The following is a 27,883-nucleotide window of genomic DNA, read 5'->3' as shown; positions in this document are numbered from 1 at the left end:
TTTGGTGGATAAAGTGATTCTGATTGTGATTCTCTCCAGCCCGCCGTATAAATGTGTGCCAGTCATATGTGTTTCCCGGTCAGGAAGAAGAGCGGTCGGTCCTCCTTGGCATTGGCAGTCTGGAATTCGTCGCTCAGCCTGAATCTCCACTCCTCCTCCAGCTCCAGCCTGCCCACCGTCTGCCTCAAGGAGCTACGATCTGCACTGATGACGCACAGAGTCGCTCCTGAAGAGAGGCAGGGAGGAGAGAAAGAAAGAGAGAAAAAGAGAAAGAGAAAGAAAGAAGAGAGAGACAGAAAGAGAGACAGAGTTAAACTATGACCTGGGAAACAAAATGACTTAAAGTTGAAACGTGTAGCATTTTGAAGCATCAATATATCATTGTCAAATTAACTGTGATGGCAAGATTAGTAGCTTCTATCTCAAGCCAGTGGTATTGTGTTTCTGTGATAGTGCTAGTGTTTCTGTCACAAAGAGGTACTTCAGTCAAAGGTTTTCTCTTTCACTTTACTAAGGCAGATAAACATGTTGGAAGTGATTTTTCCATCGGCCGTTCACTCCACCTTCCACCTTCTGCCATTGTGAGAAACTGTGAAAGCTTTAGCTCTGTTTGTGCATTTGGAAGAACAGCAACCCTCTTCTTGCTCTGTGCCATAAAACAATACAGCAGATTTCCTGTGAAATCCAGCTCGGTAGCACCCAATGTGAAATGCATAGTAGAGGCTGCCAATATTCCTGGCGATGGTCTTGTTTGTTAACTGTAATTATACTAATGTCTCAAAATTAATGTGGTAATGTATTCATGTAATTAAAGACCAAATTTCTCATTTGGGTTTCCGGCTGAAAAGATTGAATGCATTGTGGGTGTATGTGTATTGTACTCTATAATACAGAGTTGTGTCGCCTATTATATATCTGCCCATGCAATAAAAGGACAAAAGGACATTATGAGTGCTGGCATTTTTTTCTACTATCATCTATTATATAACACATACTGTGTTTGTCTGTACTGTGTGTTTGGTCTGCCTTTGTACCTTTGAGGAAGGTGAACTTCTTGAGGAAGCCAGGTGTGACGAAGGAGTCAGAGAAACAGAGGAGGAGGCCGCTGAACAGAAGTCCTGTGGTACTGATGTTGATGGAGTGCGGTCTGGAACTCACGAAACACACCGTCACCTACAGGGAGGAGGCGGGAAGTATGTGACCTTCAGTGCATTCACATACTTCTTGGTCAAGTCAAGTCAAACTTCCTACCATTTGTAAATATAGGTGTGTGAAATATAGGTTTGTAAATATAGGTGTGTGTGTGTGTGTGCGTGCTGTATACCTCAGGTCCCAGGTTGAGGTAACAGTCCACAGACAGCACAGGGTGTGTGTAGTTCTTGGTGCTGAGGGGGAACAGTCTCTGGCTGGTGTGCTGGAGGTATTTCTCCAGGAGGAGCTGGGCTGGTGTGGCCAAGAAAAGGTGCTTGCTGTCTGGGGCACAGACATACTGTGAGGGCCCCACTGAGGTGGGAACATCCGTCATCTGGAACATGTTCAAAATTTTGTTTCATTTAAATACTTGAAAAACATTTATGACTTTTTTCATGTGAAGTTTAGATAGATAGTAGTTTAGATTGGCCTTTGGTCCTGGGTAATTGTTTAAGTGTTCTGTTTTGTCTTATGACTCATATTATATGCATTTAGTAGTGGCTAAGTTTAGCTAACATAATTTATTTTGACCTTATTATTGCACTACTTTTCGGTCAATAATCTGTCTAGACGTTGCATAACAGAAATCCCCTGAATCCTCCTCTGTCTCTCTGTTACGTTCTGTAACGAGTGTGTGCTGCTGTGTATTCATGCCTCTTGAGCACCTACCTTAGTCTTGATAATAAATGTCCTGTATCCTCCTATGGCAATCTGCTTCTTCATGACACTGAAGCTGTTGAATCGGCAGACCAGCAGCCCGGCGCTGTGCAGCCGGAGTGTGAAGTCCACATCGTGGCAGGTGAAGCGGTTCTGGTCGTACTGGACGTTCTGACTCAGATCCACATTGAGGAGCAGGAAGTCGTGGAGGTGACCTCTGGAGAACGGCTCTCTGGGCCTGTGACCTGGACATAACAAAACCAAAGCAACAACAACTTGACTTGAGATCTTAGGCATTTCCATTTCCATTTCCATTGTATGCTAATTAGTGAGGCTGAAATGCCATGGAAATGGTCCCAGGCATTCCCAGACCCTCTGACCTCCTGGCCCCTGACCTGTGAGTCCACGGCTGCTCCACTTCCTGATCCCGCAGAGCCCGTAGTGGGCCAGGTCCGGACAGGCCTCCATGTGCTGCAAGACCTGCTTCAGAGACACCGCACGCTCTACTGGACCGCTAAAGACAGCAAAAAAAGTGTAACTTTGTTAAGAACAATGCAATTCAATTAAGATTAAGAACATGCTTATTTTTAATACAAGCTAAAGCTGTTTTTTGTCCTTCACACTGATTCATATGCAGAAAATGTGTGTGTGTACCTGCGTGCGTCGAGGTCCACTATGTTCCACATGACACACGAGTCGTCAGCAAGGATGATGCAGGGCCAGACATCCCCCGCCGGCCCCCCTCCCTCCAAACGACGACTCCGCTCCAACTCCAGGTTGTGATAGGACAGCTCTTTGATCAGGAAGTGGGCAGCACCTGGAGGAGAAAAGGGCTTATTAACATGGTGAGCTGTACTAAATATAATTAAAATGAATAAACATGATCAATTAAATGTCATTAAATGTCATCAATTAAGTGTCTCTACTGAAGGCATGATTAGTAGCAATAACATACCTATCCCAGCTCCATTGAAGACAGTGGGCAGCACCAGCATGATGTGGTTGGGCCAGTACTTCTTGTAGACAGCCATCTCGTACTCTTTGACCACCAGGATGTGTAGATGTGAGGCTCCGTCCATGGCGTGGTACAGGTTAAACAGACCGTGCTCATGGCGCCCTGTGGTCGGCGTGAAGATGGGACTCTTGATGCAGTCTGGGCTCTGGAAAAGGAAAAAAGTCCAATATCAAAATAACTATATTTCAAGGTGTAATTCATCAAGACATAATTAAAATACAATAGACAAATTTAGAAATAAGTATAGGATCCTGAGAGAACAATTGTCATAGTCAATGGTAAAAACACATCCACCTTTAGTATTAGAGAATTACGTAGTCACTGCAATGGAGATATTCATTTAACTGAATCATTAATTCCACTAGAGAAACTGCGTTCTGACTTTTTTACTGTCTTTGTTAGCAGGAAAGAGCAGTGGCTTCCAAAGTGGGGTGCACAGACCCTTAGGGGTCTTTGAAGAGGACCCAAGCAAAATAAGGACTAGTTAAATGTCACTGTTATTTCATCTCATTTGAAGTTGGGATACAGAGAGAGAATGCTATAGGAATGACTGTTTTGATCAGAGGTCTCACTCTTCTCCCCACCTGCAGTACAGATAGTTTTCTAGTTCTGCACTAAATCATATCCAACAATGAAAATCTTCTCAGACAGGGGGCCCTAAGATAAACTCTTCCTGGGCATCTGTGAACTACTGTGTACCTATTTGACATGAGAATGTTTGGGAGTACCTGCACTAGGGGAATCATCTTGCCTCATAAGGGCCATTAGAGCAGCAGTCTGGCCTATGGCAACATCTAGTGGAGAAATAAGGGTGCTGCACTATGGACCACCCTGCAATCTGACCCTCTGAAAGAATACATATGTGGTAGGATTTATATGTGTCTGCTAGGAGGGATTAACAGAGACACAAATTCTGATAACCTTGTAAACTGAAAAAATAAAGGACTCTTAATCTCAGTCTTTAATTTGACACTGCATTCTGGACTGACTGAAGAATGGCTCTAGCATATATAAAAGCTTCGGAGGTGCTTTGATTGGATTGGATTAAATTTCCTTGGATGAAAATCCCTAAAACGAATACAGAGTATCGCCAATGACACAACAAGCAATTTCATCAAGAGGTTAGAAGCAGATGTTCAATTGATGAAGATGTAAGACCGACCCAATCGGAGGTAAGGGGCAGTCTCATGCTCTCCAGCTGGCCCCCTGGTTGGCTGAAGCTGAAGTAGTGCTCTTTAGACTTGGGGATGATGAAGTAGAGCTGGATCTCTTCCCCAAGCAGTAGATGGGAGAAGGTGAAGGCATGCAGGGTTGACTCATACATCTGAATACGGAGAAGAATATTTCATCAGAGAGAGTGAGGGAAAGAGAGAGAGACTCTATATGTGTGTGGGAGAAGTTGAGGGCATGCAGCATTGCCTATGACATTTACATTATTCACATCTTAAAAACAGCATGAATGTGATTCATCGTATTGTCTGTGTGTGTGTGTGTGTGTGTGTGTGTGTGTGTGTGTGTGTGTGTGTGTGTGTGTGTGTGTTCCGCTGACCTGGTATCTGGGGTTGAAGCCCATGTACTGGTGACACTGTTCACAGTGGTGGTAGGTGTTGTAGGCTGCGTATTTAGACAGCTTGATCCTGGATGTCCGCCGGCGTAGGTACACATCCTCCTGACGCACAGGGTTTCCTGGGTGAGACAGGAGGGGCAAAGGCAGGTTAGGACGACCAAAGACAGTTTTGTTTTTGTCTTTCTCTCTTTACTGTTCCTGCTGTTGGTGCTGGACCAGTAGTCAAGGCAGGAGGCGCTCTCTTTTTTCTACTTCCTATTGCTCTCTCCATCTCTCTCTCCCTCCTTCCTCTCTCTCTGCCATCAGTAGTAACCATGTAGTTGGGGCAGTGGATGGTAACGGCACCATATTTGTGGTTGTGGATGGTGTGTGGCTGTAGCTGCCTGTCTGTCGGTCTATGTGTATCTCTCTGTCTGTCTGTCTGTCTGTCTGTTAGTCTGTGTGTGCCTACCGTCAGCACTGGGTTTAAATCCAGGGCAATAGACAGCACTGATGTCATCGTATTTGGGGTCATGGATGGGGTAGTCGAAGGGCATCGTCCTCATAATGTCCGGGCTGGGCCAGGCGGCACTGGGTGGGTGGTACTGCACCCCCTCCACCTGGGCACCTACATACACAAACAGATATGCGCACACACACACACACACACAAACAGAGACACGCACATTATGCATAAATGTACAGCACTGTGAATATTAGATTAGATTATTAGACTGTATTATTAGACATAATTTAGGCGTCTTGGTTAGGCCATGGCAAACCCTGCCGAGAAAAGATGGCTACTGCTGCTGCTAATATACTGACTGTAGTTGATGTCCTCTTCATCGTAGATGTCCACCTCCATCAGCCTGATCAGCATCCGAGACAGAATACCCAGGAAATGGAGGTACGCTCCTGTCTTACCCACCTGACCATGAACAGAAAAACCAGAGCACAGCATTAGAACAAAGGGTCAACAATGTAAAACACACACGTAGTATCAGAATACAGAGCAGTTTTCAGGACACAGGGATAACACGAGGCAGTCAAAGAATACATGGCATTACAACACAGATCAGAAAGATCAAAAAGAAAGAAAGAAAGAAAGAAAGAAAGAAAGAAAGAGGAGTACCTGTGGGGGTCCACTGAGCAGCAACCTGCGAGGGTGAAAGTTGTCGCTGCGTCCCTCGGTGCGATTGCTGCTGTCCATGTGGTAGGAGCGGGGAACCGTCCACTGGCGGTAGTAGAGTGACTGCTCTGTGCACGTCATCATCTTACTCAGCAGGGGCCTGCACACACACACACACACACACACACACACACACACACACACACACAGAGCACAGTTTATGATTACACTTGTTTTAATAAGACTTTTTCCAACTGATCTTGCCAGGACATATTAAGTGGGCACACAAAAATCTTATTTTGTTCTTGTTTTGTTTATTTCTATCAGATTCGCTGATCTTGGTCACCTGTGATGTAGGTTACCTGTTCTGTCATGGTTTGTCACTGATCATCCAATAGTGACCAAGATCAGCCAATAGCAGATTGCAGTTGCAATAGCATGTTTTTAACCAGTAGAAGTCCAACCTGAAAGGTAGGCTCTGTGTTTGGTTTCCCTTTAAATAAACAAATCCACCATAACCAAAACAGTGAGGCTAATAAATCAACAGCTTTGTATCTGTGATATTGTGTTATTGTGTACATTCAATGTGTTTATCCTACCTGAATCTACTAACCCAGGAGACGGTCAGATGTGTAAGTGTGTACGTGTGTGTTTTTCACCTACCTGAAGCTACTGGCCCAGGCGACCGACATGTGCGGCAGGAAGGAGGTGCAGCGTGGAAGCCCGCTGCCGTCGCTGGCCGTGATGATGTCGTAGACGGCCCGGGGGAGGAGCACGGAGGGCGGGCGACTCACCCCCCGCGCCCAGGAGCAGCTCTGGTGAGGAGAGGAGGCGCGGGGGGACAAGGAGTCGGAGGAGGTGGATTTGGAGGGCCGGCGATGAGAACGGGGGGGAGGGGGCGGGGGTTGAGGATGAGGCTGGGGAATGGTTTGAGGTAAAGGCTGCGGGTGAGTTTGACTTTGAAGTTGGGGTTGGGGTAGAGACTGAGATAAGGACTGCGGCTGAAGTTGAGGCTGAGACTTTGAAGGAGACTGTATTTGGGTCTGGGCTTGGCAGGTGTCCATGGGCGCTCTCTGGGCGTTAGGAGAGGTGGTGTTGAGGGCAGCGCAGGGCTCTAAGCCTCCGCTGTCTAGACCGGACTGGAGGGGCTGGCTGGATGACGGAGGGGAGTCTCCTGAAGACAGACAGGGGAGGAGACAGAAATCAGAACGGGATAGAGGGAGAAAGATACTATGTTCAAGCCTCATGCTTAAAAACACTCGGTTTCCCTTCAGACAGAGCTATACACTGTGAATTCATAACACAGCGAATAAACCAGGGTCAGGATTAAAATTGACGACTCCACCAGTTGTGTCTGTGTGTGTTCATGCGTGTTCCCCCTCACCATTCTCCTGCCCATCGTCCTCCTCGTTGTCGGTGCTGCTGAGTTTGTCGGCGTCGCTCTCCAGCAGGTCACTTCCTGGTCCGGGGTTGTGTGGGGGTCGCGACTCGGCCTTCACCAGGTAAGCGGCCAATCCAAGCTCTTGCTCAAGCGTGGTACGCTGAAGGTAGGAGGAGCTTATCACGCGCAGGTCACAGTACTTCAGTGACCTGGGGGCAGAGTTGATTCACTGTTTAAACTCCAGATGAACTTTATTTACCCAGAGGTGGCTTCATTGCAGGAAACAGCTCACACCATAGTGACTAAACTGATGCTTGTTAGAGGCACTGGTGACTCCTGCTGGTGCTATGTACCTTTTGAAACCTTTTTTGAGCATGCTTGCTAGAAGTTGACATATTTTTTAACCTGTAGCACTTGGTGGTGAGAGCGCTAAAAACATGAAAAGCTCTCAGTGCTGTTGAGAACTTGCAGCAACACATCCTTTCCAATGTCCGCAATGAGAAACAGAACATGCAGCCTTGGTTAAGTAGAAAGCATGATGTGGTATCATGTGATTTTTTTTAGGTCAGCCTGACCTCTCCTCAGCTGCCTGTGTGTGTCTCATGCAGCCAAGAAGGGAGAGCACAAAACACACAGACTCTAAGATAGACACACATCATGGTACTCCAGTTTTCTGCAGGATAACTATAAATACCTCTTAAATCATCTGTCTCTCCCTCTCTGTTTGTGTGTGTATGTACCTGGGACTCACCTAGTGGTTCAGCTCCTGACAGGACGAGGATGCAGTAAAAGGGCCTAGGGTTGAGGTCAAAAGTCAGGATTAGGGTTTAGGGTTTAGTGTGTATACCTGGGCAGGGACTCTCCCAGTGGTTCAGCTCCTGACAGGATGAGGATGCAGGGCAGGGCCTCCAGCTCCAGGTAGGTACGAGGAACCCAGTCAGCATCCTGGACCTTCAGCCATCTCTGGGCAAACACACACACAGAAAATATTAATATTAAAACTGAAAATGAAAAGAAGGGTCAACTGAATTTCAAGCCGTCTCTCTCTCTCTCTCTCTCTCTCTCTCTCTCTGTATTAGTCTGCCCGTCTGTCCATAAATCGATTGATCTTATATTTGATGACTTTAAACTGCTTCCCCACCTTGAGCTGGTCAGTAAAGCTCTGTCCTATGTTCAGAGCTTGGCTGGGATTTCCCAGTATGATTTCAAAGCTCTCCTCCAGGCCCAGCCGCCTCCTCACGTTGGACAGCCGTCGGTGGGCCCACGCCGCCAGAGCCAACGAGGGGATCCGCAGCAGCACCATGTGACCGTGGTGGGCGGGGCATCGCTGGGCGGCAGTGAGCAGGGATTGGACAATCTCCAGGGTCTCCACGGAGGTGTGTTTGTGGAGATAGTGGTGGGAGCCACCAATTCGGCTGGATGCGGCCATTAGAGCTACGCAGTAATGTTGGATCAGAACTGTGGTCCGGATTACTGCACTGTGGAGCTTAGGGAACCTGGGAGAGAGAGAGAGAAAGAGAGAGAGAGGGGGGGGGGGGGAACAGAGTGAGAGAGAAACACAGTGAGCATTGCTGTTTCTGTTAACTGGTTTCATATGAAGGTTTATGTATTTCTGAAGGCCTGTGTGTAACAGGTGTAACACAAGTGAGTTCAACATTTTTGTTAAGTCCACTCTCGTGTCTGTATGTGTGTTGGGTGTGTGTGTGTGTGTGTGTGTTACCTCTCTTCCAGTGTAGATGCCATGCTTTCAAAGGAGGAGTCATATCTCATCAGAGGCAGGCTGCTCCCTGAGCGGGTCGATTCTAAAAGCTCTGACACACCAAAGTACCGCGTCCTCTCATGGTACAGGTCCACATCCTACACACACACACACACACACACACACACACACACACACACACACACACACACACACACACACAAATACAAACACCTGGTCAATCCTGGTCAATCATTTGTGTCAACAGCGATAAATGTGCTGCTAGTGTGTGTTACGTACAGTGTATTTTGTTATAGGAGATGATGCACTCAAATACAACACACACACACACACACACACACACACACACACACACTCTTACATTGCTGAATGCAGAGGGCCAGTGGATCTCATTGTAGGGGCTGATGCGGGTGTACTGTGTCTGCAGAGCGAAGGGGAACGAGGTGACGTGGAGAGCCAGGATGTTTGTAGCCTCTCTGACCTGTCTGGAGTTCAACAGCTTGTCCACCAGACCCAAACCGCTGTCTGAGCTGCTGTAGGCAGAACTGAGACAGAGAGAGAGAGAGAGAGAGAGAGGGAGAGAGAGAGAGAGGGAGAGAGAAAGAGAGAGAGGGAGAGAGAGACACAGAAAACCTTGATGTTATTGTTGGTATCAAGCCAATACAATTTTTTATGAGAAGTAAACAAGTCTCTGTATCACTCCCTCTCTCTTGCGCTCTCTCTCTCTCTCACATGCACACGCACACATTCACACACACACACACATGTACACACACCTGCTAATGTCCCAGTGGGCGTGGTCATGTACCAGGATGTAGAGAGTATAGGAGTTGCTGTGTGCTTCCTGGATGAGGTCATCAATGCGAGCCTGGGCACTCTGATCCATCTTCACCACGTAATGCTCGGCCTCCCGTTGAGACACACACTCCTGGTCTAAACCCCCAAGCTCCTGAAGAACACCTGAGAGAGAGAGAGAGAGAGAGAGAGAGAGAGAGAGAGAGAGAGAGCGAGCAAGAGATGGATTTTATCAAATTTATATCATGAGTTGTAAATAAACAAGGATGATCACAAAATCACAAATGTGTTTTCCTATAAACAACCAAATACCACCCGACTTGTGTAAAGCCAACCATAATCTGAATAAATGTGAAACAATTCCACATACTATATATTTCCAATAATAATACATTTATACAATAAAAAATGCATTTGAATTACTTAATGTGCATGATGACATCAAAAAAAGTTTATTTGCATTTATTTACAGATTGATAAAACATGTATGGATTTAGTTGGTTTTCAGGATTGTGAGACGTTTCGCATGGATAGTTAGGTCTTCCAATCCATCCGTTTTGCTTTTGCTTTACTCTCTTTAGCCAATCAGATTTTGAGTGCAGGAGCTGGATTGGCCTTGATCCTGATACTACAGATCCTGTTAGTGCATCTCTAGTGGATGAAGAAGAAGAAAGGACAAAGGACCTGGGTAGGAGGAAAAGAAGGAGCAGGATGCGGAAGAGAGAGAGAGAGAGAGAGAGAGCAGAGGAAAGAGACAGCTGAAACAAAGAGCGGTAGGACTAACCGGAGCTCCAGAGGTGGAGAACAGTCTGCTGAAATGTGACCTCGGAGGGCGGGACCAGGATGAGGAAGCTGACCCTGTCGAAGGAGCCCAGGTCCAGGTTCTGAGTGCTGGAGTCTGCTATGGCACACACATGGGACAGCAGCTTCCTGGCTACTGCCAGCTGGATGGGACGCACCTCACGCCACTCTACACGGTATTCTACAGACACACACACACACACACACACACACACACACACACATAGCAGCTTAGCCGATTAAAGACATTTCTAAACATTATTATTATATATCCAAAACGTGAGGCACATGGTTTGGAGGAGACTCAAGTCTGCTGTGACCAAACCATTGAAAACAACTGAAACAAATGTGTGTGTGTCTCACCTGAACAGGTGTCCTTGGGACTTGGGGCTCTGTCTTTGGGGCTGGGCGTGCATCCGTCTTTCGGGCTGGGTGAGTCTTTTGAACAGTGTGTGTGCAAACCCTTTGGACTGTGTGTGTCTTTGGGACTGTGTGTGTTTTTGGGACTCCTCTCTTCAGCTGATTCCTGACTGCTAGATAAGGGAGACGGCTGGCTGCTGTCCATAGTGGCGCTATCCAGCAGGGAATCCACATCGCCATCTGAGGAACAGAAAGGCGCACAGCATGTTGTTCTGCTATTGTCAAACACACTACTACGTGCACATGCTCACACATGTGCATACAAACAAACACATACAAAAAAACATGTGAACACTCGACGCCTACACACATCATAAGACACACAAATGAAAAGGCAGACACACACCTGGTCCGAAGGAATTGCAGTACTGGGTGAGTTCCTGGGCGAGGCCGGAGGAGAGCTGGTGGTTGATTTCTCTCAGACCCTCGCTGGGGGAATACATACTCTCTGCCAGGGCACGGCACTGGTGTTTACCTGCAACACACACACACACACACACAAGCATGTACGCGCACACTCAATTAAAATATGTTTTACTGTCTTGGCATTTACATTGTCAGAGCACGATCAGGACAATTTTAAGACACACACACACACAAAAACACATATACACTATCAGTCAAAACATTGGACACACCTGATTGAATTTGTTTATCAGACAAATATAAATAGTGAACTTGATGCCTATGTATGAATTTCTTTCCAAAGCCTTTGCCTTTCCATCAAGGCAAAGGGCGGCTACTTTAAAGAATCTAAAATAGTAGTAGATAGTTTTCATTTGTTTAACACTTTTTTGGTCGCTGCATAATTCCATTTGTTATTTCATAGTTTTGATGTCTTTACTATTATTCTAAAATGTGGAAAATAGTAAAAATAAAGAACAATGCGTGTGTCCAAACTTTTGACTGGGAGCATACACAGACACACATACAAAAACACATCCCACCAATCGCCATCCCCACCCACCTGTGACTACCACGCAGGACTGTGTTTCCTGTCCCGGTGCGGTGACAATGACGACCACGTAGCTGGTGTTGGCCAGCCGTCCCTCCATGAGCCTGCTAAAGGTTTGGCTGAGGCCTTGAGCCAGAGATCCAAGCTGCTCCCCCAGCACCACCACCCCCTCCCCGCAGGAGGAGGCAGCCAGCTGGGCGAGCCAGGGGAGTTGGCTGGGGGTCAGGGGCTGCTGGCTCTGGGGAGGCAGGGAGAGATGCTGGGGGAGTCCGGGCAGGGTGGAGGGCGTCTGGGGATAGGGGAAAAGGAGGAGTATTTAATTAATTCATTAATTTATTATTAATTTACAAATATCATAGCATTTTCAGTACATTGCAGTTTCTTTCTGTAATGTCATGTAATGTATGTATCTAGGACTTGAAGCTTATTTGACTGTTGCACTCGTTATAAGATGCTCTGGATCTGAAGCTCAACTAAATGCCTAAATTTTTTTCTGCTTGGTTGCTTTCTTTCTTCCAAAGATAATTAATTTCATATATAACAATTAAAATCTCACCTCTATGCCATAGTGCCTCCCTGGGGCAGCGGGTGTCTGGGGTTGCTGGTACTGTCTGATCTCACTGAGGTGGGACTCCCTCCAGGACCTCATGAATATCTGCTCCAAGTCCTCAATCAGAGGCACCTGGTCAGGGCCTTGGGGACGCAGATGAGACATGACCCAGTATAAGAAATAGTTACCAATAAGACATAATATAACATGTAACATTTGTCATTTGGTGGATGTTTTTCTCCAAAACACCTTACAGTAGCTTCACTGTATATGTCTTTAGTATGTGTTGCTAAATAGCCAGAGCTGGCACCAGAGCCTGTTCACACTACAGGATAATTGGAATAGTCCAGTCTGGCTTAGAATCACTGTTAAAACTGTCCAGTGTGACCTACCATTTAGTCTATAGATTTCTACACTAAGCCAGTAGAGGAGACAGCGTATGATGGAGAACTCAAGATATGCCACAAAAAGCAGATAAACAGACTGCATACAGTAACTTTCAGATCTCAGGTCTGTTGTGCCAAATACATTTTAAAGTTATTAATTCAAGAGCTTAGTCAATAAATCTGAGAATAATAAATGTCAATTCAATGTAATGACACTTATGCAAAGCCATGAATGGGTGAACTGTGAGGCCATTGCAATTGTGATTAACCATTTTCATTTAAATATTTTAGGATTACACCGAGATTCTGGACTTTTAAACTGACCTAGTTGAACCAGGTAGTAGACGGTGAGCAGAATCTGCATCTCGGTGGACAAAGGCTGGATGGGTGAAGGTCCGTAGTGCTGGTAGACTCTGGGCAGCGTCTGGGAGCTGAGGTAACAACTCTGGAGCAGAGAACTGACCAGCACTTCACTCACATTGCCAGTCAACTGGGGTAGAGGGCCGTGACCTGGGTGGAAGAGAGGCGAGATTGCAGAACCAATCGACAGATAGGATGGATGAATAGATAGACGGATGAGAATAAATGGATAAGTGGAAGAATGGATGAATACTTGCATAATCTATTTTGCAGAAAGAGTCATTCTTAAATGTAAAAAAAAAAGACAATTCCAATGGAAGCACACACTTCAACATTTTTCTACATTTTGATGCAAAATATCTGTTACAGCAGCAAATGAACTGATGAAATCACAGACAGTCATGAAAACACACACATGCACGCATGGAGACACACACCCACACACACACACACAACAAACACAGACACACGCACCAGGATCGGGTGGCGGGAAAATGCAGCGTGATCTATCCCCAAGCAAGAAAGGGATAGATGATACAGGTGAGTGTGTGCAATGGGAGATTCGGGGGTAGAGGGTGCAAAGAGAGGGGAAAGTGGAGGGAAATGAGGTCGAGAGAGGTCGAGGGATGAAATAGGGAAGGTGTGGGGGGTAGAAAAGGAGGAAGGTAGACAGGAGGAGGGGGAGGAGGAGAAAAGACAGTGGAAGGGAGAGATGAAAAAGGGGAGGTGTGGAGAGCAGAAAGGGATGGAAGAATTAGTTATGTCCTAGGTTGCTGCTATGACAGTTGAAACCCCTCTTTGAAGCACTCTCTTTTGTTAGTTCAAGTGTTTTACAGTTTCTATGCACATTTGCAAAAGATAGGTACTAAACATAGAAGGGTGGAGGGGAATAGGGGCGATACAGGTGGATTGACAGGTGGAGAGAAGAGGAATAAGTGAAAGGGGGTTCGGTAAAAGGTGGAAAGCAGTGTTACAGGTACATAGGTAATATTAGAGACAGGAGAGGAGGTTGGGAGGTGAGGTGGAGGGCCAGATAGGTGATACAGGAGGATAAGTAAAGAAGTGGATAAAAGGAGAGGAGAGGAGGAGGTAAGGAGACAGACTAGACATAGGAAGGGCTTAGATTGATAAAAGATGGGGAGGGAGGTTGAATGGTCATGTTTAGCGGTCGACAGGTGATACAAGTAGAGGGGTGAAAGGGATGGAGGGGTGGAGGATGAGGGCAGAAAGGCTGAGAAACAGCCTTGGGTGTCGGTTGACCTTTGACCTGTGAGGAGGAGAAGGGAGCTGACACAGCCATCTGTTGGCTGGTTCCCACAGACCTCACCTGCTCCTGCTTGGGAACCAACTCCAGCACTGACAGACAGTCAGGTGGCAAATTATCACCAGTCTCCAGCCAACAGCTAGTAAATAATGACTGGGGCTGGTTAGTAAGTCTAATCTACCAGCATCCTGAGCAACACTTGCGCACACACGCACACGCACACGCACGCACGCATGCACGCACGCACACGCACACACACACATATACACACACACACACACACACATAGAGCCACAGTCTGACCTTTGAAGATGACAGGTTGTAGTCTGCAGGTGTGCAGCAGCTGATCAGGCACTGTTACAGACAGCCCAGGGGGAGACAGCGGGGTTAAGGACCCCTGGGACACACTCACTGGGGCTGCAGCTTCTGGACGGGCGAGAACACGTGGCAATACATTTACACTGCAGCAAGCAGCATGAATTGTCTTGCTGGGACATTTATCATTTATATAATAATAATCCACCTACACATCTTTCTCGCTCATCTGTTTCTCTCTCCAATCCTCATTTCTCTCTCTCTCTATATATATGTATATACTTATATATATCTATATCTATATCTATATCTATATCTATATCTATATATATACATGTATTATATATCCCTCTTCTCCCTTCTTTTTACCTAATCTGGCTCCATTCGGCATGGCAGAGGATGATAATGCTGATGAAGCTGATGAAGATGGTGGCGTCTTCACAGTGTTCTCGGGCACAGCAGAGGCAGAAGACTCAGGGGACCAGCCCTTGTGTCTCTTTTTAGGGGGTCCAGCATTCGCATGGGGCCCTGCAGGACAGATAACAAGACGTTTTTACACACATTTCAAAATGTCTTAATAGGAGTTGGAAAATGTCAGACAGACGGAAAATGTTCACAGCAAGTTCGATTTTCTGAATGTACCCCTGTGTCGGCGAGCATCCACATCAGAAGATTGCCTTTTCCATTTCACATTTCTCTACAATTTAAATTGCATGTGGAAGCGTTTCCCTTGCTAGTAGAAGAGTAATTTCAAGTTCCTTCATTTACTGATGAGGTAAGTGGCGCCATGTTGCAACATTAGATTGCTTGATTTAGGTTTTGCATGTTGTTTTTTGGACTTTGTTGTGCTAAGTGTACGTTAGCAGTCATGTTACTTGTTAAGTTGTAGTAGCTGTTACTGGGGATTTGATTTAATGTTCATTGTTATATTTTCAGCTGCCAAGACACTCATGGCTGACAGGCATGTAGCAACTAGCGCTGAAACCCATTATAACATTTAATTTAATTCAAACTTAAAGTAATAAACAGATTTTTCTTGATCTCATTCTTCTTATTATTATTATTATTCACATGCCCCTGGTTACCCTTGACCAAATAACCCACTAATCACAGGAAGATAATTCTGTTTTAGGATGGACTTCTGTCGATACAGTAATGGAAAGTGGTAGTATTTTAGTCGTACATTAACCTGTCTCTTGCTCTTCCTCTCAACTTTCTGTTGAAATGCAGTGACACACAAAAGGCCCACTTGTTAAAGAGGCCATGAAAAATACAACATACTGTAGACAGGAAGGAAGCCTTTCACTCAGCTGCAGACAGAAAGGAGAGAGGGGCAGAGAGAAAAGGGAAGAGAGGGAGAGAGAGGGAATTTTACAACCCCTTTTTATAGAGGTGATAGACTGAGGGAGAGGGAGAGGCAGCGGGAGAAAGAAGGGGAAGGTGGGAGGGAGAAGTTTTAGTGCCCCAAGTGTTGGCAAATGAAAGCAGGGAAAACAAAGGACACACACAATGCAGCCGACTGGCTCCTGTATGGAGGGGGTGTTAAAACAGACACACACACACACACACACAAACTGCACTCGGCTCCTGGGGAGGCTGTTAGAGTGATATTGGTAGGAGCTCTCCCTTTCAGAAAGAGTGTGAAGACACCAGGGGGAGGGGAGTTAATGACAACACACACACACACACACACACACACACACACACACACACACAGTTTCCTCCTCTCACGGTCTCTCTGATGGCATGTGTGTGTGGGGATGGATGTGAGAGGAGGTTGTTTCTGTTGGGCATATTTTCCTGTTTTTTTTTTTTTTTTAGTTAAACAGATTTATTATATAAATGTGAAAAAAGGGCAAAATCCTAAATCCTTCCTTGGGTTAAAAAAGATAGACAAAAAGTAAAATAATATTTTTAAAAATACATCAACTGTCATTAAAATGAAGTGTATGACCAGTATGTGTAAAGTAAGTTGGACCAGACAGAGTGAGCGCAACAAGGAGCTGAAGTGGCTCTTTTTCTACTACTTCTGCATCTACATTTAATGCTTCCTAAAGCTCTCCGGTGTGCACATACCTAGAGCAGAGGGTCTCCCAGGTCCTGAGTGATTTAAGGGGGGCTGGGTGACGGGGGGAACAGCATGGCTGCCGTTTGTCAGCGACGGGGGGACATCAGCCATGTGAGGCGGACCTATGGGGTCCACATGGGAGCCTGCTGCAGACAGACACAGGAGGAAAATGAATGAATGAATTACATTAACTTCTACATTACATGACACATTGCGTGTGATTCCACACAATTACACGTGATTCTCCACAAAACCCAAGCATCAACTTGGTATTCTTTGATTTGATATCCACCTTGTGTGTCTGCATCTGTGTGTGTGCATGTGGTGTGTGTGTGTTACCTGTGTAGCTGCCAGGTGTATGTGCAGGGTGAGCAGTCAACGGCAGGCTGGGCGACTGTTCATCTGATGTCACATGCCCTTCTGAGAGGCTGGACCCCAACTGTCTCACTCTGCCATCTGAAACACACACACACACACACACACACACACAATATACACAGTGAGACAAAGTTGGAATGTTGGTTGATCTAAATGGCAGTTTTGGAAGAATGTGAGCAACTGAGCAACGTGAGACAAAGGCGAGTCTTCATGGTGCTTATTGTTTTCAGTGAAAAAAACTCATTGTGGAAACTGTTACCAGCAATTAGCTGAGCATTTCAATACCAGGACAGGTCTGCGGCACCAAATAATAACAGACAGGACTTGAGTCGTAAAAAGGAGCTCAGAAGGCCCTCCAGCAGAGGAGGGAAAGAAGGGAAAGGGAATGACTGGTATGAGCCCTTTCACACATGCAGCCTGTTCCGTAAATGGTGTTGAAATCCCAGTAAATCAGTTCTGCCAATTTCACTGCTCAAGACGTTGTAACCTTACTAGTAAAGTTCCGTATCGACCGTATGTGTGAACGATGCTGTAACATTAACGGCACAAGCAGCACAACGTCAGGATGCTCTGTTGTCCAACTGTAGGAGGGAAATACAAACCACTATACAACGGACTGGAGCTTTACTTTTTTGACGAAAATGCAGACAGAGAGATTAGCCCGCCATGTTTTCAAACTGCAGTGACTCCGGTGATTAAACATAATTTAATAACAGTGGAATTGAACTGTATTGCCAGTATTGTGTAAATGGCAGCATTACATTAAAAGAGCAGAAAGGCATGTCTTGTGTGAACAACAGAAACTGCTACCTTTACAGCAAAAATTAAAAATTAAATGGGTTTTATGGATTTCATGTGTGAAAGGGGCTATGGAGGGAATTTAAGGTAGACTGTATGCCATACTACAGTAAATAGATGGATCTGGAGTCACACCAGTGACTCACCAGTGACAGGCACAAGTGCAACTAACCGGAGGCAGCTAGAGAGATTTCTGCCGCTAAAAGCATCGCGGCTCCAACAGCTCCCAACAGCTCCTGATAGAATATTCATTAAGATAATGCTGCTGGTAACAAATACAGCTGTGGCCTGTCAGCAGAGTTTTGGCCAATATTGCAAAGAAACAGAATTTATTTCTAGGAAGTAAAAACTGAATCAGTGGGCACTTCAATAGTTCCATAAAAGCTTTGGGATAGAGCATCTAATGAGATTACCGTGACACGCCAGGAGGCGTTCTTTCTATCCATTATAACTCCAGGGATAAGCCCCGGGCCCCGGGCCCCAGGCCCCAGGTCCCGACCTCTCAGTGCCCACTAAACACTGAACTTTGACTCCTGCCCTCCGGAGTTACAGGAGAGGAGAAATAAGCTCGGGATTAGGATAGATGTACAGAGTGGATACAATATCTACAGGGTTACCATGATGCACCAGGATGCGCCCTTTCACTCCATTATAATTCGATGGGTTGCCCCCAGGCCGTGACCTGTGTGCACGCTCTAAACTCTCACCTTTGACCTCTGCCCTCAAGGCTTTCGCTACCTGCCCAGCTGGTCAGACCAGTGAACTCACAGCTTCCCCATTGATGCTGGGGCAGGTCAGGTTTTACCACTTCATCAGCATCGAACCAAAATTAGATATTTTACTTGCCCTGGGATCCAGGCCAATGAATTATTCATAACCATAATTACTGAAGCATGAAATAAGTCAATAATTCAATATTCATAATAAAGTATAAATTCTAGATATTTGGGGTGACAAAAATAAGATAAATACATATTTATATCTAAAATAACAATAATAATAAAAAAAACAAGCAAGACAAATTAGCATCCGTATCTATAATTTTAAAAAAGCAATCTATGGGGCTTTAAAAAAAAACATAACACATCATTTTCTCCCTACAGAGTCTAAAGGACTGAAACTGACTGAACTGAAGGACAGCCCTGATGTTTATCCTACTCACTGCAGCCTGACACCACAACAAATAACCAAAAAAACCTTTTGGGAAAATTTGCAGGTCTAATTTTGCTGCATCCAACGAGTGTTTCTGGTGGATTAAAATCAGAATCACAATCACTTTGTTTGCCCTGTACAGTTTCTGTCTCGGCCTCGGTCGCCCTCTCTTACCGTGTCCTCTCCAGCAGATGGGAGCTCCTTTGACCAGGACGCCCTGGTTGTTTCGGTACAGATGGTACTTCAAGTGCTTCTGTTTCTTGGGCTGGGTGCTGAGCTTCAGGTTAATGTGGTTGGAGAACTCGGTGAAATAGCGGAAGCCCTTCTCTCCACAGCCCATACAGTTCCCAGAGAAGCCTGGAATGAGCACGCACACGCACGCGCACGCACACACACACACACACACACACACACACACACACACACAGAAAAACACATTAGATCACAACACATTAGGGTTGTAAGTGCACACATTCATGCCTAGAAGCTGTCTAATACGCAGTCTTCTACTGTAGGCCATTAAGCAACTCCGCTGGAGTCGGAGCAGTTAAGGGCTAAGTGCCTTGCTCATGGGCGCTTCCTTCCTTTCTTCACTTCCTCAGTTGGTTGGGTAGAGAAATTAATTCTCTATGGGTTCTCCAACCTCTTGCCCTTATGAAACTCTTTCAAAACCCACTGGATAACATCAAAATGCATTGTCAACAAGGCTGTTTTTCTTAGATCCTGAAAAGTTTTGGACATACAAAGTTTTCACCCAACAGGGAGAACATTTTTCCGTGCGTGTCTCCTGTCTCACCCAGCAGCGCATTGCGACCCCGTTCGTCCGGCAGGAAGCGGCGGTCCACGGCACACACCAGCAGGGTGTCGGGGAGGGAGGGCGACTTGACCCCCACCAACAGGAACCCAGGCGGCACATCCACGGGGTCCGACGCCAGGGAGGACAGACGCAGGTCCCTGCCTGCCTGACAGAAGCCTGGAGAGGAGGGCAAGACAGGGACAGGACGGTTATTATCAAAAATTAATCTGTTACTGATTACTCCCCTGACATTTTGTTTAACTTTTGGATTACTTTTCTTATAAAGATCTGTAGCATAAATAAAAAGTCTGGATGTTGCTTGGACCAGATGAGTATGAGTTCATCTGGCTTCTTCAATGTCTCCAACTCCTCTTTCTGTGTGTGGGTGTGTTCCTTTGTGAACGAAGTGTGTTTGTGTGTGTGTGTGTATGTGTGTGTGTGTGTGTGTGTGCATACCATCTGTGGTGCAGCATCCCTCAGGTGGGGGCTTCATCTGGTAGGGTACTGGGGGACTGTTAGATTCCGAGCCATCTTCATCCTCCTCATCATCATTCTCTGCACGACCTGTTGGTGACACGTGCACACAAACACCCACACACACACACACACACACATACAGTTGCCAAATGAGAAAGCCAGCCAGATACAAGCATACAGCATGATAGAGAGGAAGAGAGATCAGGAGGAGGGGGAGGTAGAGAGAGGAGTGCATGCATGTTTGTATAATTTGACTGATATGGAGAGAAATACCCTGAAATAACCCTGAGAACAGCTTTCTTTGTATGTGTATGTGTGTGTGTGTGTGTGTGTGTGTGTCCGTCTGTAGGTACATCCAACCCACCGTTGTGAGCCGTTGCCTGCTCTGTCTCCAGGTACAGCTGTGAGAAGACGGGTCGAGGCACCACAGTGTTTGACCTCAGTGAAGCTTCAATGGAGTTATGCAGAACCTCCTCAAAGCGTGTGGTCCGCAGCTGGCCCGCATACGAGTTCCCCATTGGCGTCCTGCAAAAACACAGTAGCCTTGTGTTCAGACCTTTTGGCATTGAATGTTCAGACTCGCGCTGCTTGTCTTGGACACTCACATGTTATTTGCAAGCTGACAAAAACAACTTTTTGTTGGTATTCACAGATGAAATCAGATCACTGTTTTCTGGGTGTCCAGGAGTGGTAAATGAGAATGCACCCAACTCATACTCTACGCTTTGCCAATCCCATGCATTCAAAGTAGAAATTTACCAGTTTTGCTATTGGATATTAAGCTGAGAGAAGCTAAAGTAGATTTCTTGTGTCAGTACTGAAGAATTTCCCAAGTGCTAAAATCAAATGCCAACAGCCACATATAATATGTCAGATATTAAAACAAAGCACCCTCATTTTACAAAATGTCACACTTGGAAGGGTGTGGGAAAAAAAGGATTCTCAATAATTTTGACCAATAATCACATGCAGGATAAACAAAGGAGTACTGAGAAAAAAAGTACAAAAAGATGTGTTCGAAATGAGCGATGGGAAAGGAGAGATAGATACAGAAGGCAGTGAGGGAGTCTGCTGTCTGCGAAAGCTCTCAGACAATAAGTTTACTGCCTCATATTAGCAGGCCCATTTCCCCTGGAAACACACACACACACACACACACGTATATACACATACACTTGCAACCAGAAACACATCTACCCACATGAAAACACACACAGGCCCACACACATAAACAGTGGTTGCTGTATGGCATCTGTCCAGACAGCACGCCATAAAAACAACCAGCTCCACTGACAGTGTCAGGACACCCTGACCTAGACTCTACTCTCCCTCCCGCTCTCCCTCCTTCCCTCTCTTTGTTTTTCTAGTCTCTCTCTTTTTGTATCGCTCTCTCTACGTTTCTCCTTTTTGCTCTCTCTCTCACACAGACATAAATATACAAACCTCCATAAACACAGAGGATGACTCACAGACAAGACATACTGACAAGCAAACTCATATGAACTCACACACACACACACACACACCACCTTTAAAGGCTTGGAGACACACTGTTTTAGGATTGTTGTTCCCACAATGAAATCAGGGAGGACTATGGATTGCTCTCCTACAAAACTTAGGGAATGATGCAACTCCCCACAGCACTTCAGCATTGTCAAAATAACACTCATTGTCCCAAGGGGGTGCTACAGTTACAGGTGAAAACAAAGCAACATTTTTGTTACTTTACTGTGAGATGGACTGCATCATGCATTGGGATGACATGTTCACTGTTCCCTTGGTTTTGATGTTTAAACTGTGACTGACTTATTTATTTTCAAATTTGTTTTGTGCACTGTTTTTTGTTATTGCTGAATGAATATGTTATAAACACTCAAATGGCTAGGATGTTGTGCATAAGGTTGTGTAGAAGATTTGTGTCCGGCCCACAGAGGTGTTGAAAGACAAACTAACTGGGTCAGTGAGGAGGGAAATAAGGTTGTAGTGCAAACACCACCTTAATCCCCCCTCCTCTAAACCTCTGACCGCCCATATGCTGGCCACTACACACACACATGCATGCACGCACACATATCTAACTGACTAGCCAGCTAGCGTGAGATTCTTGCCTGAGTGTCAGCTTAATGAAAAGACTAACCTGTCAGATTACAGACTTAAAGCTGTTTGTTTGTGTGTCATACAGCTACAAGACTGCAGCTTCCTCTCAGAAGGTCTCGACTGTTTCAAACCATCAGTCTTCTGCCTGACAGCATCTCAAGCTAATTCAGAGACACAAATTAGTCGAGCAGATGAGTATAAATCTAACTGACTTCTTCAATTATTTTATACATGACCATATGAAAACTATTAGGTTTTTTTATATAAAGGGACAACTCAGTGAAAAGCAAAGTTTTTTTTGTCATGATGTCATGTAGCTCAATAAGAGTAAAAAGTCATTTTCACACGTCATTTGGTTTGAAAGTTAATGAAATCATTAAACCTCAATGGAATCATGTGAGATACAGGTAGAAACGAGCCTGGCCTAAATCCTCAGTGAGGGATACTATTAGAAGTGCTTTTGAGAATTAAATTAAAACTAATTGAAATCACAAATATCCATTTTGTGTAACCAAACTTTACATGAATAATTCATTTAACTTGCTCAATATGAACACAAATATCAGACAGACTATGGCCATTAAAATTATTGTTTCTTTTAATACTAATAATTGTGATACTTTATTGGATACACCCACTCCACAGGAATGGGTGTATTAGGAGACCCGACACAGGGCCAATATAAACCCAGGCCTTCTGGTTGAAGGTAGATCTCTCCAGCTACTTGGCCACGCTGTCGCCAAGTGCTTGTTATCACAGGACACTCACTGAAGTTTCACATAACGCCCATGCACAGGCCAGGTCCTGAGAATGTGCTAGAGACTTTCTTTTTCAACCGTCATGTTGGACTCTCTAGTTGAAATTCATGTTGGAGATAAACACATACAAACACAAACACACACACACACATTACAAAACCGCCTTCTTCTACACATTCATATGTAAGGAAGTATTGCAGTCTTCTAGCATCACCTCATAGAAAGACACATAGAGGGGAAGGGGGGGGGGGGGGGTGTAGAGGGAGGAAAGAAGGAGATGAGAAGAAAAAGGACAAAAAGCCCTGTCATAACACAGCCGGCTCTAAGAGGAAGTTATCACACCTTCTCCTACCAAAGAACAGACTGATCTTTACAACCAGAGGAAGAGCAGGAGGAGACAGAGGGACAGAGGGAGGAGATGAAAGCAGAGAGGTGTAGTCCTCCTTTTATTGAATCCTGACTAAAATCAACATCAAAGTAGAAAGTAAAGATGCAGCCACTGTTGAACACTGCTTTTTTACAGCATGTTTGCTAAACTACTGCTGTAGGACAACTTTTTCCCCATCCTCAAGAGGTAGTGTTTGGAAAATTCAAGTTTTGCTCTCTTTTTAGCTGTTGGGAGTAACAAGGAATTGTCAGGTACCGACTTGCTAGAGATACTTTTTTGTGCAATATATTGATGTTTATTTTTTATCTCAAATTGCACATGCACTCTTTTTGCAGTATTCTACAAACTTTGAATTTATTTTTAAGAACATATTCTACAACAATAGCATATCTCCGCAATAACACTCTAGAGTCCTATAGTCTATATAAGAAAAAAAACCAAAACAATCATGTAGCAGAGACAGCAGAAATAAGCAGAGTAAAACTTTAAGGAAGCTTTGTTCATCTTTCCTCCTCCCATCTCCTCCTCTCCTTCTTTTCTCCCTGACATGGAAGTGGGAGATCCTTTCATCTCCCCCCGCCTCTTCTTCTTCTCTTTCTGTCCCTCTTTCACCCTGGGGAGAGAGACACTATTGTGGTGTTTTATGACCCCTGGGACCCCCCACCACCACCGCCACCACTCTCAAACACACACCCAAACACACAAACTTGTGCTTAGGATCCCTTTCAACTCTGAACCCCATGCAAGTTCCAGATTACACCAACACATCATAGCTTTTCTACTGAGCACATGAACACTTTTTAGGGGTCCGACTCTTTTTAGGAAAATATTTTTTTCAGGACATTACTGAATAAATTTGATATGGATCTACTACTCTACATTGAGTTTGTATGAAGCAGTGACTTTTCAGATATGTTGAGGCAAAAGGATGTGAGAGCACATTATACAATGCTACTAAACATAGCTTTGACTATGTAATTAAATAATTAGGTAATTGAGTAATCAATTACGTGTGTAAGTATGGAAATATAGGTGTTATTGGTACAGGAGGGGTCAAGAAAAATGCTTTGGCTTATTGAAACCTAGCCTAGATTCTAAATGCTACATCATTGTTAACTTCTTAGACAAGATCATGTCTTTTCAAATACCATTCAAAGTCAGTTTCTCAATTTATATGTCTTAAAAATTCTAGGCCTTTCAAGATGCATGGCAACCCTGTTATTCTAACAATACTCACACAATAGAGAAGAGGCAGAAACACAGACTGGCAGTGTAAACATTAGCATAGAGGGCTCTGTGGTAAACCATTGACAAACCAGGAATTAATTTGTATCAGCCAGGAGGGATCTGTGACTACACACAGGCGTTAAACATTAACACCTGATTACTGAAATATAGTTTTTAACTTTGTATATGATTCATATTCCCAGTGCAAATAGACAAAACAGACAAAAAGACAACTCCACCTCCAGAACTACGTATGTGTTTTTGATGGTCTGGGATCAAATCCAATCAGATCCTTTTCTCCTGTATCTCACCTACTATCAGCTTTTTTTTACAGTCTCATTTAAACACATGAGGAGCTGACTGCCCAATCCCAGATAAGCAATAGCAACAACACACAGCATGGCAGGACACTGAGTAACATAAGGCAGAAATAGTAACCTCTATCAGTCCAATATATAATGCTCCTTCTCCTTCCTAATAGACACACACATACACACAAACATACGCACACATACGTACACACTCTCTGCTCTGAGGGACGTCTCATGACCACAAAGGTCAAAGGTGAGTCCAGATAACAATGTTTAAGCAAGACTTTGATGTGGCCCATACCTCTAATACACACGCACATAAACATGCGCAGGCTTACACACACACACACACACACACACACACACACACACACACACACACACACACAAATACACACACACACACACTCACTCACATTATCCCATGGGCTCAGGCTCAGTGGACACAAAGGGCCTGTCTTGGGGGTGAAAGGTCACTCTGGGAGAGGTCAGATGGGAACCCCAGGCTCTTTCTCTGCTGGCCAGGCCCACATACCAGCTACACACACACACAAACACACACACACACACACCCCTACACACACACATACACAAACACACATGCACAGCGGCCCTGCTATTCTTTCTCTCTGTCCAGTCTGACAAGCAGGCTCACAGTCTCCAACCTCTCACCCCGGCACCTTCAATAGCGGATCACATTACACAGTCACACAAACACTCACACACACACACACACACACACACAAAGTTACATAAGTGGATGCATGCGCACACACAAGGGCAGTTTGGTTTGTTTTTTTGTTTATGTTTGTCTGTGTGTGTGTGGTGTGGGGGAGAGAGAGAGAGAGAGAGAGAGAGAGAGAGAGAGAGAGAGAGAGAGAGAGAGAGAGATAAGGCAATGGAATGTAGACCAGTGTCAGCTGGTCAGTGTAGCATCTCTTTCAGCCTGAACACAAGAATAGAAACTGAGAAACTTCCAGCTTTGCAGATGCTCTGTGAGCGCTGACCCACAGCCCAACACATATACAGAGAGGTGTCAGTCACTCGCACACACACACACACACACACACACACACACGCAGAACGGACCCTCAGATGTGCTCATCACTGACCAGTGACCCACAGCAAATACTCTCATTCACTGTTTCCTCAATGGACACTGGATCGATGACCAGCCAGCCAATTGGCCACTGAGCCAGCAAACCGGCCAACTGCTCAGGCAAACACTCAGCCAGCCATTCAGCCATACAGCCATGCATTCATCCAGTTGTCCAACTGGCCAACTGCTCAGCTAACCAGCCAGCTAAGCCAAAACATGGGCTATTCAAATGTTGTCACTTACATCTCCAAAGGGTCACAATATCAGGATTCAGGAAAAATTAGTTACTCTTCCCATAGATGCCAATGTGACAGTTTACAATGCATCAATTTGCCCAGCAAGATGAAACAACACATGGAAGACAAGCCAGCTGTCAACTACAATGAGATAGATCGTCAAAATTAGATACAGTATGTGTCTTCGGTAGGACACTGACAGGGAGTGTGTGTGTGTGTGTGTGTGTGTGTGTGTGTGTGTGCACATGCTAGAGTTAGTGTACATAGTCAGCTAGTTGGAAGCAACTACAAAGCTCCAACTCCTACATCTTTGAATATTTCTGTCTGTTTTACTTGCTGCCTTGCTATCTCATCCTGTGTCCTTGAGCCTTTCTCTCTTTATCTCTCTGTCTTGAATAACTCCAGGGGAGCTTGTGTCGTCTAGAGACTTACAAAACTATAGCTCAGTATGGTTTCAAATATTTGAACTGCTTGAGGTGCCAGACACAGGCTCAGAAGTTGACGGATTGCCATCAATCTGACTAGTTGCAGGAGATGTGAGTTGTGCTCATACAACTCTGTCAAATAATCTGAGCATCATCCCGAGCCAACGTGCACATACATGCATATGCACACACACACACACACAAGGAACTCTGTCTTTCTCTCTCACACACAAGCACCTCATGCCTTTTTTCAAGTTTTCAAAGCGAAACACCAGCTTTATTAAATCGGGCCAGATGGGGCTTACTAGCACCAGGGCAACGGGTTTATTACCAACTATTCTGGCCACTTATTTAGGCCTACTGCCAAATCATCTCTGCTGGCAAAGAGATTGTAGAAAGAATCACAAAAATTTTGTTTGGGAAGAAATTGAGTGCACAAGACAACAAACAAGCAGTAGCTAACCATGTTTGATGTATTGATAATCAGGGTATATTCACTAACAAGCTGGTGGAATACAGTAACACAAAGTAAGCAAGTAAAATCTAGTCAAATGTAGTCTAGTACGTTAATGGAGAGCAGCACACACTGAAAAAAACTAAAATAAATATTTTCATCAGCAGACAAAATTACAAGGTAGCCTATACAGTATATCCTGTATATTCAGACCAAATACAAATATGAGTTCAGACCTTTAAGAGAGCACTAACGTTACAGTGAAACACATAACACTATGACATACGGGAGTTCTCGTCGTCTATTACTGGAGATGTCATATTTTTTTTTAAAAACTACTGTAGCCTATAACATGTCAGGCTGTTAATAGGCGTTTGCAAAGGATGTTGGCTGAAGTCTCGAGACTATAACTATAAGAAAAAATGGGTAAACATTGGAAAAACACACTATAGCCCACACTTTATCCCACCTAGGCCTACCATAATTTCGTATTCAAATAACTGTCTGCTGAAATTGAATAGGAAAACAAACACGGATAATTGTGTGGAAAAACTGAATAGGCCTATACAACTACAATTTAACCTTTGTTGCATAGACTTGTGACCATGAATCATTTGAACAGTTTAAAGTTGCAGTTCCACAGTTTTAAACAGCCTACTGAAACATTGTTTACAGTGATTATTTCATGTTTTCCCGACAGCATCAGCAGCATCGGAGCGGACAGCGTAGGTCGG

At 44.9% G+C, this 27,883-nt stretch overlaps 1 protein-coding gene across 1 annotated transcript; it reads right to left on the bottom strand.

Annotated features, from left to right (window-relative positions):
- Positions 1 to 62: 62 nt before the first annotated feature.
- greb1 (growth regulating estrogen receptor binding 1) lies at positions 63 to 20,672 on the bottom strand. The gene is made up of 33 exons (XM_071544412.1): positions 20,509 to 20,672; positions 20,134 to 20,252; positions 19,678 to 19,854; positions 19,056 to 19,238; positions 16,893 to 17,009; positions 16,562 to 16,696; positions 14,855 to 15,013; positions 14,474 to 14,596; positions 12,871 to 13,056; positions 12,167 to 12,303; positions 11,623 to 11,899; positions 11,002 to 11,130; positions 10,599 to 10,835; positions 10,219 to 10,416; positions 9,416 to 9,599; positions 9,001 to 9,184; positions 8,640 to 8,776; positions 8,061 to 8,415; positions 7,767 to 7,882; positions 6,923 to 7,128; positions 6,202 to 6,712; positions 5,542 to 5,698; positions 5,235 to 5,337; positions 4,882 to 5,037; positions 4,413 to 4,549; positions 4,026 to 4,187; positions 2,804 to 3,008; positions 2,503 to 2,665; positions 2,244 to 2,362; positions 1,861 to 2,093; positions 1,325 to 1,525; positions 1,035 to 1,173; positions 63 to 226 (listed from the first exon to the last, which is right to left on the bottom strand). Exons 1-33 carry the CDS (start codon positions 20,670 to 20,672, stop codon positions 63 to 65), a joined length of 5,973 nt encoding a protein of 1,990 aa, XP_071400513.1.
- Positions 20,673 to 27,883: the final 7,211 nt, after the last annotated feature.

Source organism: Centroberyx affinis, unplaced genomic scaffold, assembly GCF_046629955.1.
Source record: "Centroberyx affinis isolate AG114_WGS23_722 - 3 ecotype Tasmania unplaced genomic scaffold, CSIRO-AGI_Caff_v1 ptg004565l_1, whole genome shotgun sequence".
NCBI lineage: Eukaryota > Metazoa > Chordata > Actinopteri > Beryciformes > Berycidae > Centroberyx > Centroberyx affinis.
Note: the sequence above shows the minus strand (reverse complement) of the source record. Positions and strands in the feature narration are given on the sequence as shown.

Bases quoted from the DNA above. Each gene is read 5' to 3' on its own strand.
- greb1 (XM_071544412.1), bottom strand. From the start codon at position 20,672: ATGGGGAACTCGTATGCGGGCCAGCTGCGGACCACACGCTTTGAGGAG. The intron at 11,900-12,166 runs GTGAGATTTTAA...CCCTATCCCCAG, and splicing joins GGAGGCACTATGGCATAGAG to ACGCCCTCCACCCTGCCCGG. The intron at 9,600-10,218 runs GTTAGTCCTACC...TCTCTCTCTCAG, and splicing joins TCTCCACCTCTGGAGCTCCG to GTGTTCTTCAGGAGCTTGGG.